We start from the raw sequence: 15,432 nt of genomic DNA on the forward strand, positions 1-15,432 counted from the left end.
GTAGTGAATACAGTGTGTTAGTGTAGTGGATGCCGTGTGTGTTAGTGAAGTGAATGGAATGTGTGTGTTAATGTAGTGGATGCAGTGTGTGTGTTAGTGTAGTGAATACAGTGTGTGTGTTAGTGTAGTGGATGCATAGTGTGTGTCAGTGTAGTGGATGCAGAGTGTGTGTCAGTGTAGTGGATGCAGAGTGTGTGTCAGTGTAGTGGATGCAGAGTGTGTGTTAGTGTAATGAATGCAGTGTGTGTGTTAGTGTAATGAATGCAGTGTGTGTGTTAGTGTAGTGAATGCAGTGTGTGTTAGTGTAGTGAATGCAGTGTGTGTTAGTGTAGTGAATGCAGTGTGTGTGTGTGTCAGTGCAATGAATGCAGAGTGTGTGTTAGTGTTGTGAATACAGTGTGTGTTAGTGTAATGAATGCAGTGTGTGTGTTAGTGTAATAAATGCAGTGTGTGTTAGTGTAATAAATGCAGTGTGTGTGTTAGTGTAATAAATGCAGTGTGTGTGTGTTAGTGTAATAAATGCAGTGTGTGTGTGTTAGTGTAATAAATGCAGTGTGTGTGTTAGTGTAATGAATGCAGTGTGTGTGTTAGTGTAATGAATGCAGTGTGTGTGTTAGTGTTGTGGATGCAGTGTGTGTGTGTTAGTGTAATGAATGCAGTGTGTGTGTTAGTGTTGTGGATGCAGTGTGTGTGTGTTAGTGTTGTGGATGCAGTGTGTGTGTGTTAGTGTAATTAATGCAGTGGGTGTGTTAGTGTAATGAATGCAGTGTGTGTGTTAGTGTAATGAATGCAGTGTGTGTGTTGTGTAGTGAATGCAGTGTGTGTGTTAGTGTAGTGGATGCAGAGTGTGTGTGTTAGTGTTGTGGATGCAGTGTGTGTGTTAGTGTAATTAATGCAGTGGGTGTGTTAGTGTAATGAATGCAGTGTGTGTGTTAGTGTAATGAATGCAGTGTGTGTGTTAGTGTAGTGAATGCAGTGTGTGTTAGTGTAGTGGATGCATAGTGTGTGTCAGTGTAGTGGATGCAGAGTGTGTGTTAGTGTAATGGATGCAGTGTGTGTGTTAGTGTAGTGAATGCAGTGTGTGTGTGTTAGTGTAGTGAATGCAGTGTGTGTGTTAGTGTAGTGAATGCAGTGTGTGTTAGTGTAGTGAATGCAGTGTGTGTTAGTGTAGTGAATGCAGTGTGTGTGTGTCAGTGCAATGAATGCAGAGTGTGTGTTAGTGTTGTGAATACAGTGTGTGTTAGTGTAATTAATGCAGTGTGTGTTAGTGTAATTAATGCAGTGTGTGTGTTAGTGTAATGAATACAGTGTGTGTGTTAGTGTAGTGAATACAGTGTGTGTGTTAGTGTAATGAATGCAGTGTGTGTTAGTGTAATGAATGCAGTGTGTGTGTTAGTGTAATGAATGCAGTGTGTGTGTTAGTGTAATGAATGCAGTGTGTGTGTTAGTGTAATTAATGCAGTGTGTGTGTTAGTGTAATTAATGCAGTGTGTGTTAGTGTAATTAATGCAGTGTGTGTGTTAGTGTAATTAATGCAGTGTGTGTGTTAGTGTAATTAATGTAGTGTGTGTGTTAGTGTAATTAATGCAGTGTGTGTTAGTGTAATGAATAGTGTGTGTGTTAGTGTAATTAATGCAGTGTGTGTGTTTGTGTAATAAATGCAGTGTGTGTTAGTGTAATTAATGCAGTGTGTGTTAGTGTAATGAATACAGTGTGTGTGTTAGTGTAATGAATACAGTGTGTGTGTTAGTGTAATGAATACAGTGTGTGTGTTAGTGTAATGAATACAGTGTGTGTGTGTGTTAGTGTGTTTATTAGTGTATGTATGTAATGTAATGAAAGGTATTCCCCCCCTCCCTGTTTCTTACCTTGTTCAGGGAGGGGGGAAGATCCTTTGATCCCTGGTGGTCCGGTCCGGTGGCATTCTGGGCCCCCCGGCTCCCTGTATTTGCAGAGGGGGCCCAGCGGACTGCAGGAGCACTTTCCAGCATTTCCCTGCGTCTAACTCCCGCGAGACGTGGTTTGCGCGTCGCGCGGAGCGTTGCCATGGTAACCCATGGCAACGCTCTACCGACAGCACATCTCGCGGGAGTTAGACGCAGGGAAATGCTGGAAAGTGCTCCTGCAGTCCGCTGGGCCCCCTCTGCAAATACAGGGAGCCGGGGGGCCCGCGGCTGCACATATATATAGCGATGATCGCTATATATATGTGCAGAGTGTAATTGTGGGGCCCTGGACTGCCAAAGCAGTCCGGGCCCCCCAGGACCGCCGGGCCCGTGACAACCGTCACGGTTGTCACCCCCTGATGGCGGCCCTGGCTGCACTCCAACTGGACAGATAGAGAGTTATGCCAGATAAATCCAGTGAAAGTTTGGTTAGCTCCCTTACGACAAGTATAAAAAGACTGCAGGTAATAGAGAACAGAAGTGGAGTTTCGGTAAATTGTTTTTTTTTTAATTGTTCCTGGCAGCTAATTAGGAAAAATGCAACACTCTGGATTGTTTATAAGTAAGTAGTTGTTTCCCTGTCTCGCCTCCCTCCCTTCAAGGATGGAAAAAGAGGGATATAAGAGGCAGAGGCCAGGGAAGTCTGGTCAGGTGGTGGTGCCAGCTCCACCAAGGGCTTGAACCCACTAACAATTTTATAGAAAGAACAAAAGAGGTCTCCCCTAAGGGAGATCTGCTGCTGGCAGATCTGGATTGTTGCTGCCCCAGAACAAAACTATTATCGTTTTGTATAATTCTGAAAAGATGATTAACAGCTACTTAGGGCTTTTTCCTGCAATAGTTTAATGGCGGCACCTGGCAGCTGTCTACATCTGTTTTGTAATATGGTATTGTTACCTGTGCCTATATTACATGTATAGATCACTTTTTCTCAAAGTGTATAATACATGGGACATATGGAGAGCAAAAAACGGGGCGCAAGAGTATACTGTATGGGTGGGACCAGTCTGATATGCTTCAGAGATGTTCTCTCTGTAATGGCACAAGATGAGCTAAAACCAGCTTGAGATCTGAGCGGGGACGCACCGAAGGGCAGGCTATTTCAGCTGCTGCCCGTTCTCAGTATACTTTTGCGCCCCGTTTTTTGCTCTCCATATATAGGACATATGCTTTCTTTCAAATCTTTGTGACACTTGTTTTTTCCCCAAAACAAAGACATTTAACAGACAATACGATTACACATGATAAAAGCGTGCATCACACACATTGTCCAGCAGGAGGCAGTTAAGCACTTAAAAAGGATTGTAGTAAAATAAGATTTGGGAGAAGACCTAATTCCCTATTGGAAATCAGTGTGTCCTTGATCAGAAAAAGATTGGTGGAAAATCAGTGCTACAGAACAGAACTTACAATCAGTGTATTTCATGATGAACACTGAGGTATTTACATTAGTCTTTGCTTTATGCTTTAGCAGCTGGGACTTTGGACACACTCTCCCTAGAGTTAGATTTAGATTTTATACAGAATATAACCATCTATTTAAATAACAGCATCTGTCAAATATTTTAAGGCTTAACAGTAATAGTGCATTATTATTTTTCCAAACATTTCTATTAGCGGAATCAGACCCATGAATAATACAGTATCACAGATTCCATTTTTCTTATTTACATAAAATAAACAAAATAGGAAAATGAAATAAAAACCATTAGGTCGGCTCGCAGGCCTATGATAGGTTATGCCAAAGGAAGCAATATACAAACAATGACGTTTGTGCAAAGATTCAAGGATTACGACAGTCCAATCATTCCAAAATTGGGAGCCCATGGGTGGGTGGAGGGCCGGCCGGCCGGCCAATATTATAAAACCAGTATGTAGAAGCATAGTATTCGAAACTGGAGTTGATATAGATCAAAGGGGAGAGGAAAGGGAAGAGTTTCAGTGCACAGCCTAGTTTTCACAGGAGGGGAGTTTATCCGAATAAAAATTGTTGTACAAACGATGGATTCAGTTCTAAAAAATGCAATATGCTGTTGGAGAGAGTGGTCCAGTGTTAGAATATAAAGGTTAGAAAATCACTGACCATAGAGGACCCTCTGTGTGTGATGGGGGTTAACGCTGTTAACAGTGGCGTACACACGATCCATGGGGCCCTGGTGCGAAAATGCATCCGTGGGGCCCCCACGCGCTTACTCTGCGCGGGCTGGGGCCGCAACACATGGCGGCGTGCACCTGGTCACAGGGCTGCGACTGCGGTATGTATGCCAGTGCATGCAGATACACATACACTTAAAGGACCACTATAGGCATTCCGATCACTTCAGCTCAATGAAGTGGTCTGGGTGCCAGGTTCCTCTAGTTTTAACCCTGCAGCTGAAAACAGCAGTTTCAGAGAAACTGCTATGTTTCACTGAGGGTTAATTCAGTCTCACTGACAGACACTAAAGGCGCTTCCGCGATTCTCACTGTGAGAATACGCTCTACGTCCATTGGAAAGCATTGATTAATGCTTTCCTATGGGTGGTTTGAATGCGCATGCGGCTCTTGCCGCGCATGTGCATTCAGAGCTAAAGGGCGGATCGGGGCAGAGAGATCCCCAGCACCAAGGGAGTCCGGTGCTGGAGAAAGGTAAGTGCTATAGGAGTTTTAACCACACATACACACACACTCTCACCAACAGACGCATACACACTAGCTAACAGACATACATTTACTGACAGACACACACTCCGTGACAGACACACATATACACTCATTTACAAAACATACTCTCACTGACAAACACACACACAAACACACACCTAACACACTCACTAACAGACACACACACACACTAACATTTTTTTTTTTTTTTTTATTTAATCCCCCAGCCTCCCTACCTTTGGGAGTGCTGAGGGGATTCCAGATTTCCCTGGGATTCAGTGGGATTTCTCCAATCTTGGCAAATTACACAGAAACAACGATACTGCAACAGGAAAAACAGATTGTGCAGTAAATGCTAATGGTGGATGATAAGACTAATATGTGCATTTGCTCAGCAAATTGTTTGTTAGGCTATTTTGTTTTGCAACTTAGCTAAAGTGCTCACTGTTGAGGACAAATCTAGAGGGCTAACTCTGAAGGTACACTTACCCATCAATATTTATACCTGGTTCATAACCACATGTCGGGAAAGTGTCACTACCTAATCAGCATGTTCATGCCAGCTATCGCTACCTATAATCTGCTTTCCACTATTAAGACTCTACTCCTATCCCACACTACAATATACAAATGGCAGCACCACAATGGCTTTCTGCAATATATTGGGATGGGGTGAGTGGGCCTACCAAATGACCTGTGTCATTTTTTAGGCTCAATAGGATCAAGTTTGCCAGAAAGGTGGAGATGGGCCTGGAGTAAAGGGGAATGACAGCCTTTTGTGAATGCACAACAGGCTGACAGACTTACTGGCTGTCCCCACTCAGGGCTGAGCATACACAGAGCACCTTTTTTAGAGCTCTGCACAAGGACTGAATACTCTGACAGCAAGTTGTACAGTGTTATGTTTATTGATGCATTCTTGCTACTGATGGGAGACCTACCCCTAGTGTACCCAGATGCAGGACACCAGGGAACTAACCCAGGATGGTAGGGCAGGACCTCAAAACCAAAATGGTCCAGCTGACCTCGGGACAGTTGGGAGTAGTTGCACTGGTGAAGTTCAAAGATGATGAGTGCTAGACTCTACCCCTGACGTTTACTCAACTACTAAACCAATGAGGTGTCATACCCTGTTCTATACCACTGACAAACATATTTGGAAAACGACAACCATTTTATATTAAACTGACTCCACCCCCTAGTGAGTTTACCCAATGACAACCCTATAAGACAGGGTGATAAGCGGGCCTGTTTCTTTAGGGGGCACTAGATCTGTTTGCCCAGTGTAAACTCAATAGATGCCAGAAATCCTATTTGAGGACACAAAGCATGTTTGAGGGTACTATATCCAGACTATGGAGAATTATTTCCCCCCAAAATACTCCACAATCTTGACGTATCTATTTGCTCAACTTTTCAGCGGCATCTCCAGCCACCAATAATGGAAGTGGAGTAAACTGCAGTACTAATCACGGCAGACATAGCATGCTTTAGTTCGCAAGTCCTTACTGTGTAAATAGCTATTTTTAAATAGGTAAATGTACCTGTAAAAATTTGTTAAATGTACATGGATTTAGCAGTGACCTGGTTCAATATCCATATGGTATTCCTCGAAAGACATGTTCTCACGTTCCATTTCTTCCTTGCTATTTCTTTTCTATTTGCGGCATCCTTTTGTACACACCAATTTTTCTGTTATTTTATATATATTGCAAAACCAATGAAAAAAGACTTGACTGGAAGACAAAGTACTGATTAAATACAATACAAAAGTGTAAACAGATCATAAATTTCACTAGCAGGTGCTGCAAAACAGAGACCCAACTGGCTCCAAATTCTTTAACAATCAATATCCTGGATTGCAGCACTCTGAATAAATACTTGCACTGTTCATTTCAGACTGAAATAGTAAAATCTCATGTTATTTAAATGGAAACTATAGTGGCAGGAAAACAAACTTGTTTTACTGGCACTATAGATTTCACCTCTGTCGCGGCGCTGAAGGGATTAATAAGCTCTTCCGTCACTAACCTGGCTCAGCTCCACCCATGCTCCTCCCCTGCCGGCTATGGGGAATATCTGACACTGGAGGTCCTCTTGCAGAGTGTGAGGACATCCAGTGTCAGATAACGGACCAAAGGTCCATTTCAATTCTGGAAGTCCCTCTAGTGGCTGTCTAGACAGCCACCAGAGGAAGAGTTAACCCTCAGAGGTAATTATTGCAGTTTATAAAAACTGCAATAATTACCACTGCAGGGTTAAGGGTGATGGAAGGGTGGTGGAAGTTTGCACCCAGACCACTTCAATGAGCTGAAGTGATCTGGGTGCCTACAGTGTCCCTTTAAAGGAACACTATAGTCACCTGAACAGCGACAGCTTAATCCCTGCAAGCATTTTCATGTATACAAAGCCTTTTCAGAGAAAAGGCAGTGTTTACAATGCTACCTAGGGACAACTCAAGTGGCAGTCATTCAGACGGCCACTAGAGGTGCTTCCTGTGTCAGAGCGTCTATGGGAAAGCATTGGATTTGCCGAGATCGTCAATTCTGATTAAATCAGTCAAGAGGGCGGAGCCAGCAACGGAGGACCAGCACAGCGCTGGAAATTTAGGTTTTATCCCTATGTAAAGGGGCAATACATGTTTGTGTTCCTGACCCTATAGTGATCCTTTATATTTGCAGAGAGATTTGGAATAGTGTGCAAGTTTCTTGGTTTTGTTCTATGTATTAGGGCTAATAAATACTATAACCATGTTTGATGCCCAAGAGTAGTGTGAATTAATTTTGTATGTATATAGCGTCATGTGACCGTGTTTTGTTCAGTCAGTGCAGCGGAAGCACCTCTAGTGGCGGTCATACTGAAAACTCTGGGTTAAGAGGACAGGGACACCCCACCCAGACCATTTCATTGAGATGAAGTGATCTGGGTGACTATAGTATTCCTTTAAGATAATTAAAGATAATTAGTATTGTACATATGTTACATTTGTAAAATTCTAAAATTAACTCTGACACCATTATCTGCAAGAAACCATAATTTATGTTCCCTTACTTAGCACGCACAATTCTATATTCTGAGAGCATTTACTGGATTTGTTTTACATATTTGAACAATTTTGTTCATGAATAATTAGGTTAATTAAAACAGCATTCATTACTTTTTACACTACAAAGTCATAAATATTGCAATATACTTTATTGTATTATTGATTCTTCATGTCAATGTACACAAAACTAGATTATTTAAAATAGATTGGACTTGACAGCTAGTTTTTGAACTCGATTTTATGGTCAACGATAGGCCTATAATTTATATCCTACTCCATTTTAATTTTAATCAGGCAGAATATAAAAATGTATCATATGGAACAGGGAAGATAGGTTATCACATCTGCAGCCAAAGTTAAAGGGACAGTGAAACGGTATTACACACACTCAAACACAACACTGCCTTTTCTTTTTCTTTTTTACATATTAGCATCAACTAAATACACCTGTTGGGCTAGAAACATCTGGAGTGCCGAAGGTTGCCTATGCCTGGGCTAGGAGATTCAGAAGGCATTAACTAAGATCAGACATTATGCAGAGTATTCATTTTATCTTGCATTCTAAGTCAAAGCATTCTTAAGTTGAAATAAGATGTAGAAATAAACAAAGGATTCAACAAAGAAAAACAAACAAACAAACAAGCCAAGAACCTTTATTTGTTATTTACAATTGCAAAACTTCAATTCATGCCCCAAACCATGCACCCGTTTACACAGATTATACATTTCAATACGCTTTTATAGAACCTTCTAAAATATTGATCTATTTTGTGCCATGTAAACTGGTAATGTTATTTAAAACGGTTTATAGAAACCAGAAAAAAAAAAGGTAAATGAATTTGGAATCTAAAGGATTTCATTTCTGAACATCAGTTTAAATTGAAGATGTATGCATGTTGTTTTAGTTAATATTGCTGACTTGCGTGTCTTGCTGCAGCATTAGTACCACTAGACATATTTGCCTCTTCAAAGTACATATTTAGAATAGAATTAAAATAACCAGAGAACTGGAAACATCTAGGGCCATGTGACAATAGCAAAGGTTTCTTTATATGCATTGTGCCAATATACAGTGTGCAGATTACACAATCTGGGCCCAAAAGAGCTTTATAAAAACTGCAGCTACCTTTAACGCAGGCTATGGCCATGAAACTAGGCTTACTAACAAAGGAATAGTGGCCACAAGAAATGAATGCTTTCTATAGCCCCCATCAATATAATATTAATCAAATGATTTACTCAGGGTAGAATCCCCACTAGTTAGAAGTTCTAACCCCCATTCCAAGAGGATTATAATTTCCCAGAAGCCTCTATAATGCAATATTGATGTTATCACTATAGCCGATCACACTTGAAATATTTAAAACACTCACTTGCCGTGAACAAAAACAGTTTAATTTAACCTTGAACAAACAATGAGGAGTTTTTTTTTATAGCTTGGAGTTGTACACACATTTTAAATTAATATGATATTCTGTAGTATTAAATACTATTCAGTTACAAGAAAACACAATGTTTTATTATTCATTGAAAACAGTCTCTGAAATAGTTATACAATTACGATTGCTATTTACTGCATATAGAGGACTGTGTGCTTGCAAACTGAAGTCAAAAAGCAAGACGGAATAAGACTATGTGCATTGAAGCGTTGGAAGTGGTTATTGCTACAGAGACTATTCAAGCATGCTAGCAGGCCAGTTTATATAGAAAAATACAATGCAACACTAGCCAGTGTTTAATTTTTGCAGATTATTCTCTTGGTATTACTACACCGATCATACTAGCCACAGATGTGTAATGACTAAACAGAGTACGTGGCCAACGGTGAGACTCAATAGCAGGGATGGAAATAAACCTTGAGTGGAGATTAACTGGAGATTTTATTTCTTATTTATTTTTTAACACAATCACTTAGTGATTAGTAACGGATTATGCAAATAAGGCAAACACTTATAATATGGGAAAAAAGACTGGACATGTCTCTGTTGTCACTGGGTGATTCTTAGCAATAGTACATATCAAGGTTTGAAGGTCATCAGACTATCAATGACAGGACTAATATATCAGCACACCAGTGATTGGGGTTTCCTGGTGTGAGTGCGTGAAGAGTACCATTAATCAATAAACTCTTATTTTAAACTCACTGTAACCATAACAGTATTTAAGTACAACATTCATATAAGCAGGCTTGATTTTAATGATGAGCACCAGGCCATAGGAAACCCTTGTTATGAAGTCTGCCTCTATACATTTATAGTGTGATACTGGTGTTGACTATTAACGACAATCTAACTACAACAGTATTGCCCCCGCTCTTTATATAGTGCGTGGGTTATTAAGGCTCCTGTCTCAGCCTTTTACACCGTCAACCTTAGAAAATCATTATAAACATTAACTGGCAACAAGCCAAAAAGCAGAGTAGCAAATAGATGGTTAGCTTCATTCCCGGTGCTATGTTTTTGTTTTTTTAATGGGCCCTAGATAATGAATTTGGAGATTGATATAGTGGTATGGCATTTTTATTTAATAGTCTGCATGTGGCCTCCTCGTTGCAGATTCGTTAATTGTCTAGTTTATGCTCATTGATGTGTGCGCATCATGATTGTTTTGGCATTGCAAAATCCCAGGCTGTCTCCTGAGCACATTTCCACATGGCTCTCATCAGCCGAGTGAATCCCATGTCTTTTGGCTTTTCCAGTCCTCTCATCAGGCGCTGCTTCATGATGGCAATGAACTCCTTATTGCTCAGCTCTCCGTTTCCTGTCAAAGAATAGCAGACAGATCATTTCAGGATGAGGAACAACAAGTCGGCTCATGCCAGTCAATGGCCAATACTTTATTACAAATTTGGGCAGACTGCTTCCTGATTTATGGTCAGTGAAAAGGAAAGCTTACTAGTACATGGGATGTTCTGTATATTTTTCTGCAGTTTCCACAAAGTGTGGAAATTAACCCACATGCTTGTATAAATCCATACCTCCCAAGTGTCCCTACTTATTTATTTATAAAAAATTTTACCTGGAAAGATACATTGAGATTTCTCTCGTTTTCAAGTATGTCCTGGGTCCACAAAACATTGCATTGTTACATTATGGTACAATAAAATACAAATTCAAAACAAATACAAAATACAAAAACAATATTAATACACAATATATACAAAATTTACCATAGAACAGGAAGGAAATATATAATCAACCATGACATGTGCATTCTGTTTTGAGGTATGTAGAGAGGGATCTCTTAAAGGACTCTAGGCTTGGGGAACATTTGAAAGTGTGCGGGAGGTCGTTCCATAATTGCAGCACTCTGTAGGAAAAGGAGGATCGGGCTGCTTTCTTTTTGTATTGAGGTAGACTAAATAAAGTGCTGGTACTGGATCGGAGGTTACAGGAGGTGGGAGCAGCCGGGGAGAGCATTCTGCTCAGGTAGGGTGTGAGCTTCCCAGAAAAGCTCTTAAACACAAGGCTGGAAAGATGAAGGGTGCGTCTGGATTCCAGCGACAACCAGTTTAGTTATTTTAGCATGTCACAATGGTGGGTCCTGTAATTACATTGTAGCACAAATCGGCAGAACAAGTTATACAATGTATTGAGTTTATTAAGGTGGGTTTGTGGTAAAGGTGCATATACTACATCCGCATAATCAATGATTGGCAACAGCATTTGGTTTACAATGTTTTCCTTTACTGTAGGGCTTAGGCAGGATTTGTTTCTGTACAGGGCACCTAGCTTTGGATCAAGTTTAGATGCAAGTTTTTTTACGTGGAGGCCAAAAGATAGATTGGGGTCTAACATCATACCCAAGTATTTGAAAGAGTGGACTGCGGTCGGTGTGCCTTAGGAAATACAATCCCTGCTTTGCACCCAAATCCCTCATTGCTCTTTTCAAAGAGCTCCACAATGTTGGCATAAATGAGTAATATATACACACACACACATATGTAAGTCCAAAAAGAACATGGATAGATATTCGCTGTATATAGTCTAACTAACGTTAGTTACCTTAAATAAGGATTATCAATTGTTGATATAAATTTCTGAGCTTATAAAAATGTGTATTTTTATCGCCATACACATCACTTCATCTTCTTCATGATACGCAGAATAAGGTCACGTGTACAGGAAAAACAGTAGATAGCAGAACGTATTACTGTACATAGCGTGCAGAGAACCAGAGATAGAAATATCAAATAACAGGCCAAGGTCAAGGGCAAAGGAGATACTCTAAATCGATAAGTCGAGGCAAGCCAAGATCAATAACCAGGAAGTACAGCACAGGAAAATTGCACTCTTGGATAACCAAACTGAAAACCATGACAAGGAACTGAACGATTTAAAGCTCAAGTATTTTTTAGACCTGGGGCGTTTCCTTGATAGCCACGTCCCTAAAATGTGATGTCATTAAGCAGGTGCAGCTTAATCATGTCATAAAAGGCTGCATTATCTGGTGTCCGAAACATATCTGAGCATGTGAAACATACATTGTGTGCATCTTTACAATCTCCTGACCTGTATTCCTAATGCTATAGTTTTCCTGTCCCTAGTTAGTTTTAGTGCACCCATTGTGCAAGTAAAATCTAAAATAAATAATTTTACTTACAGGGCACTGTTAGCATGGCTTGACATATTTACTTGAAAACGTATTTCCACTTTTTTTTTTTTAACTTTCCGTAGACCAGAGTTATATAATTCTTAAATGGAAGCTTGATACAAGAAGTGACGGGTATACTAGGTTCAAGATAGATCTCTCACAGTATGATGATAAAATCGTCTTAATTAGTTTAATTAGTTAATTGCATGCAGTAAATAAAAGCATGGATCAAATATGATTAGTGTCATTAAGCTGTCATTTAACCATTTTCTCCTGATAATCACAATCTCTGGAATGTTATTAAATTTAATTGATCAGTATAAAAATATAACAATTAGATTACCCTTGTAGCCGAGTAGGAAGTCTATGATAAAATAGCACAGCATAGGCCCCCTGGTTATCAGATTGAACAGGGAAATAGTCTCAGAAATCTGATCCCTGCATACCTGCCCATCTCTATAGCATATCATAACTAGTACTATTGTCTAGCTCTTGCCAGCACTCAACTTATTCTCAATCACAAAACAAAGGATATTTAAAATAGATTTTAAATAATTAACTTCCTTCAGATTACAGAAGCAGACTCTCTTAATACCTTCAGGATTTTGACAATGCATTGCTAATTTGAAATGCTCAGAAGTCATTAAGGATTATTAAAAACAAAACAAAAAAAGGTCAAAGAAAGGGAGCGGGCCTAAGTAGCATGGCGGCTGGATGCTTTCATATGATCTCAAAGCCAGCAAAACTATTATTACCTGCTCCTTGTACTAGAAGGGACTCTGAGGTCATGAAGTGGCCTAGTGTGACCAACGGAGGGGTGAGGCAGCCGATCGACCGTTCCGTGTAGCATTGAGCCCTAATGGTGTATTCTGTGGTCCTTCCCTCCCTGGACCTGTGGAGGTTATTCTGGTCCCCACTGGCTTGTTGAGCACACTGGTGTGGTCCTCTACTGCGGTACCTAAGCAAGCTCGGACTACAACTTAGTTAATCAATGTAGTGACGACGACCATTTCTCAGGGCCAACATCACATACAGCCCAGCAAGGAACATCCTGATTATTTTGAGCTGTCCCAGCAGCAACTGGACGAATTATTACTTTTGGGCGTCTCTGGAGGCATGTCAAGCAGCTCTATTAAATGAGACTTAGAAGGGAGACTATAGAGGAGGGCATTGGTTGGAAAGTGGGCTCCTTTGGGGCACCCATTCTAATCAAACACGTTTCCCCTGCTACAATCCCACCTGAGCTGAGGGTCAATAGGGGTGAGACCCCATCTCATCATCCACCGACAGGAGACTGACCAATGTCAGCGGCCACGCAACACCTGGACCTTCTGTTACTCTTCTTCAGGGAAGGACTTAGACTCTGAGTCCATGGCGCACAGATGTTTGCCTGCATATCGTCCCAGAGCTGGAGGGATGCACCACTTTGTACCCATCAGACTGCAACCTCTCACGCTCTCTGTATATATAACAGGTACTTTCCAAACTTTGGTATAGACTGAATACATATTGACAACTTGGATTGCATTGCAGCTATATTATGGGTCTCTATCATGGCCAACTGATGCCACTGTGTCTTAACTAAGCCCATCGGGTTCTTACAAGCTTGGAGTTTTTCGCATTACGGTGTACCACCCTCAAAGTGAGTTGGAACCTAGTGGCCATTAACAGTTTTCTTTGTTCAATTTTCAGTGACCAAACATGCTTTCCTTAAAAAGGTGCAACTCTACACACTCTTTCACAACAAGAGGGCATAGTCTTAAATTAGAGGGGCAAAGGTTTAAAAATAATATCTGGAAGTATTACTTTACTGAGAGGGTAGTGGATGCATGGAATAGCCTCCCAGCTGAAGTGGTAGAGGTTAACACAGTGAAGGAGTTTAAGCATACGTGGGATAGGCATAAGGCTATCCTAGATAAGATAAGGTCGGGAATAATGAAAGTATTTAGAAAATTGGGCAGACTAGATGGGGCGATTGGTTCTTATCTGCCGTCACATTCTATGTTTCTAAGCTGACTGCTTCTATCATAACCTGATTAAACTGACATACACTGATCTATGTTCCCCATAATGATATGCAGCTGGTAGCCAACATATTCCTAATGGTACCCAGGTGACTTTATGGGTCTATACTGATGTGTATGTTTACAATTCATATGTTATGTTCTATACTGTGCGTTAAAACAACATGGAGGTTGCACTTAAAATGTGTCTGAACATGCTTTTCTGAAAGATTGTACGCATATGCAAAGCTACAATAAAACATGTAAATAAAAAAATTTAAGAAAAAAGGTTAAAGAATACTGCAGTTGGGATTTGTACTATTATGTGGCCAGAGTCCCAGCATTATACTGAGCAAAGAAGAACAAATAATGTATTTAAACTGCATAATGATGCAGAACACCATAAGAGCTCATAACTAGCCCCGGACCACACAAACTATTTAAATTCATTTTGTTTTAAAATAAAACCAAATACAGTTTTGTTTTCTTTTTAAAACAAAAAAAATTGGCAGAACAAAGTTACAAATAAATCAGACAACGTCTAGACAGCTGGTAAAGCGTTACATGATGGTACATAGTGCCTTGAGGAATAACCTGCAGTGTTCTGTTAAGAACAAGCGCTATGAAAACCTCTTTAAGTATAATATCTGTAAGGCATTGATTAATTTCCCACATATGATCAGATGAATAGTCAGAAGGGTACTTCCAGAAAATGGCTGGCATGCCTAAGTAAATTACGGTTTTATTCTTATTAATGTGGAATCCCTTGGACATCTAGTTGTATCTAGAGGAGCAGTGCCAGGTCTGCAGGGTGCTGTCAGCCTCCGAATGTTAATCCAACTGCTGGGCATTAGATAATATCCTTCCATTCGCTTTGCTAACTTTGCATATATATATATATATATATATATATATGGCAAATGTACACATATAAACAAGGCTAGTTCTGTTTTGGAGGCCAATAGCTTCACACATAATATGAAGTGCCTTTTACTGGCCAGTGAACAGAGCTGATATCTTGTGAATATAGACAGAATTATATATAAATGCACCAAGCGTTGCCGATAAAGAGCATTATAGTTTAATGGTAAGTGCTGATTTCATGCAGAATGTAATGCTGATTTATGTTTATTCGAAAATGTTGTAGCTAAATAACACAATTGCCTTATATAACATGAAGTGGATGTACTTAACTCAACAC

At 40.2% G+C, this 15,432-nt stretch overlaps 1 protein-coding gene across 1 annotated transcript in view; it reads right to left on the reverse strand.

Moving 5' to 3' along the window:
• Nucleotides 1–9,026: 9,026 nt before the first annotated feature.
• MICU1 (mitochondrial calcium uptake 1) overlaps nt 9,027–15,432 on the reverse strand; it is a 242,741-nt gene continuing 236,335 nt past the window's right edge. The window contains exon 12 of the mRNA XM_063434676.1: nt 9,027–10,395. Coding sequence (XP_063290746.1) covers nt 10,232–10,395 — 164 coding nt within the window. The 3' untranslated portion in view covers nt 9,027–10,231. The remainder of the gene's footprint in view (nt 10,396–15,432) is intronic.

The sequence above is a fragment of the Pelobates fuscus genome, chromosome 10, assembly GCF_036172605.1.
Source record: "Pelobates fuscus isolate aPelFus1 chromosome 10, aPelFus1.pri, whole genome shotgun sequence".
NCBI lineage: Eukaryota > Metazoa > Chordata > Amphibia > Anura > Pelobatidae > Pelobates > Pelobates fuscus.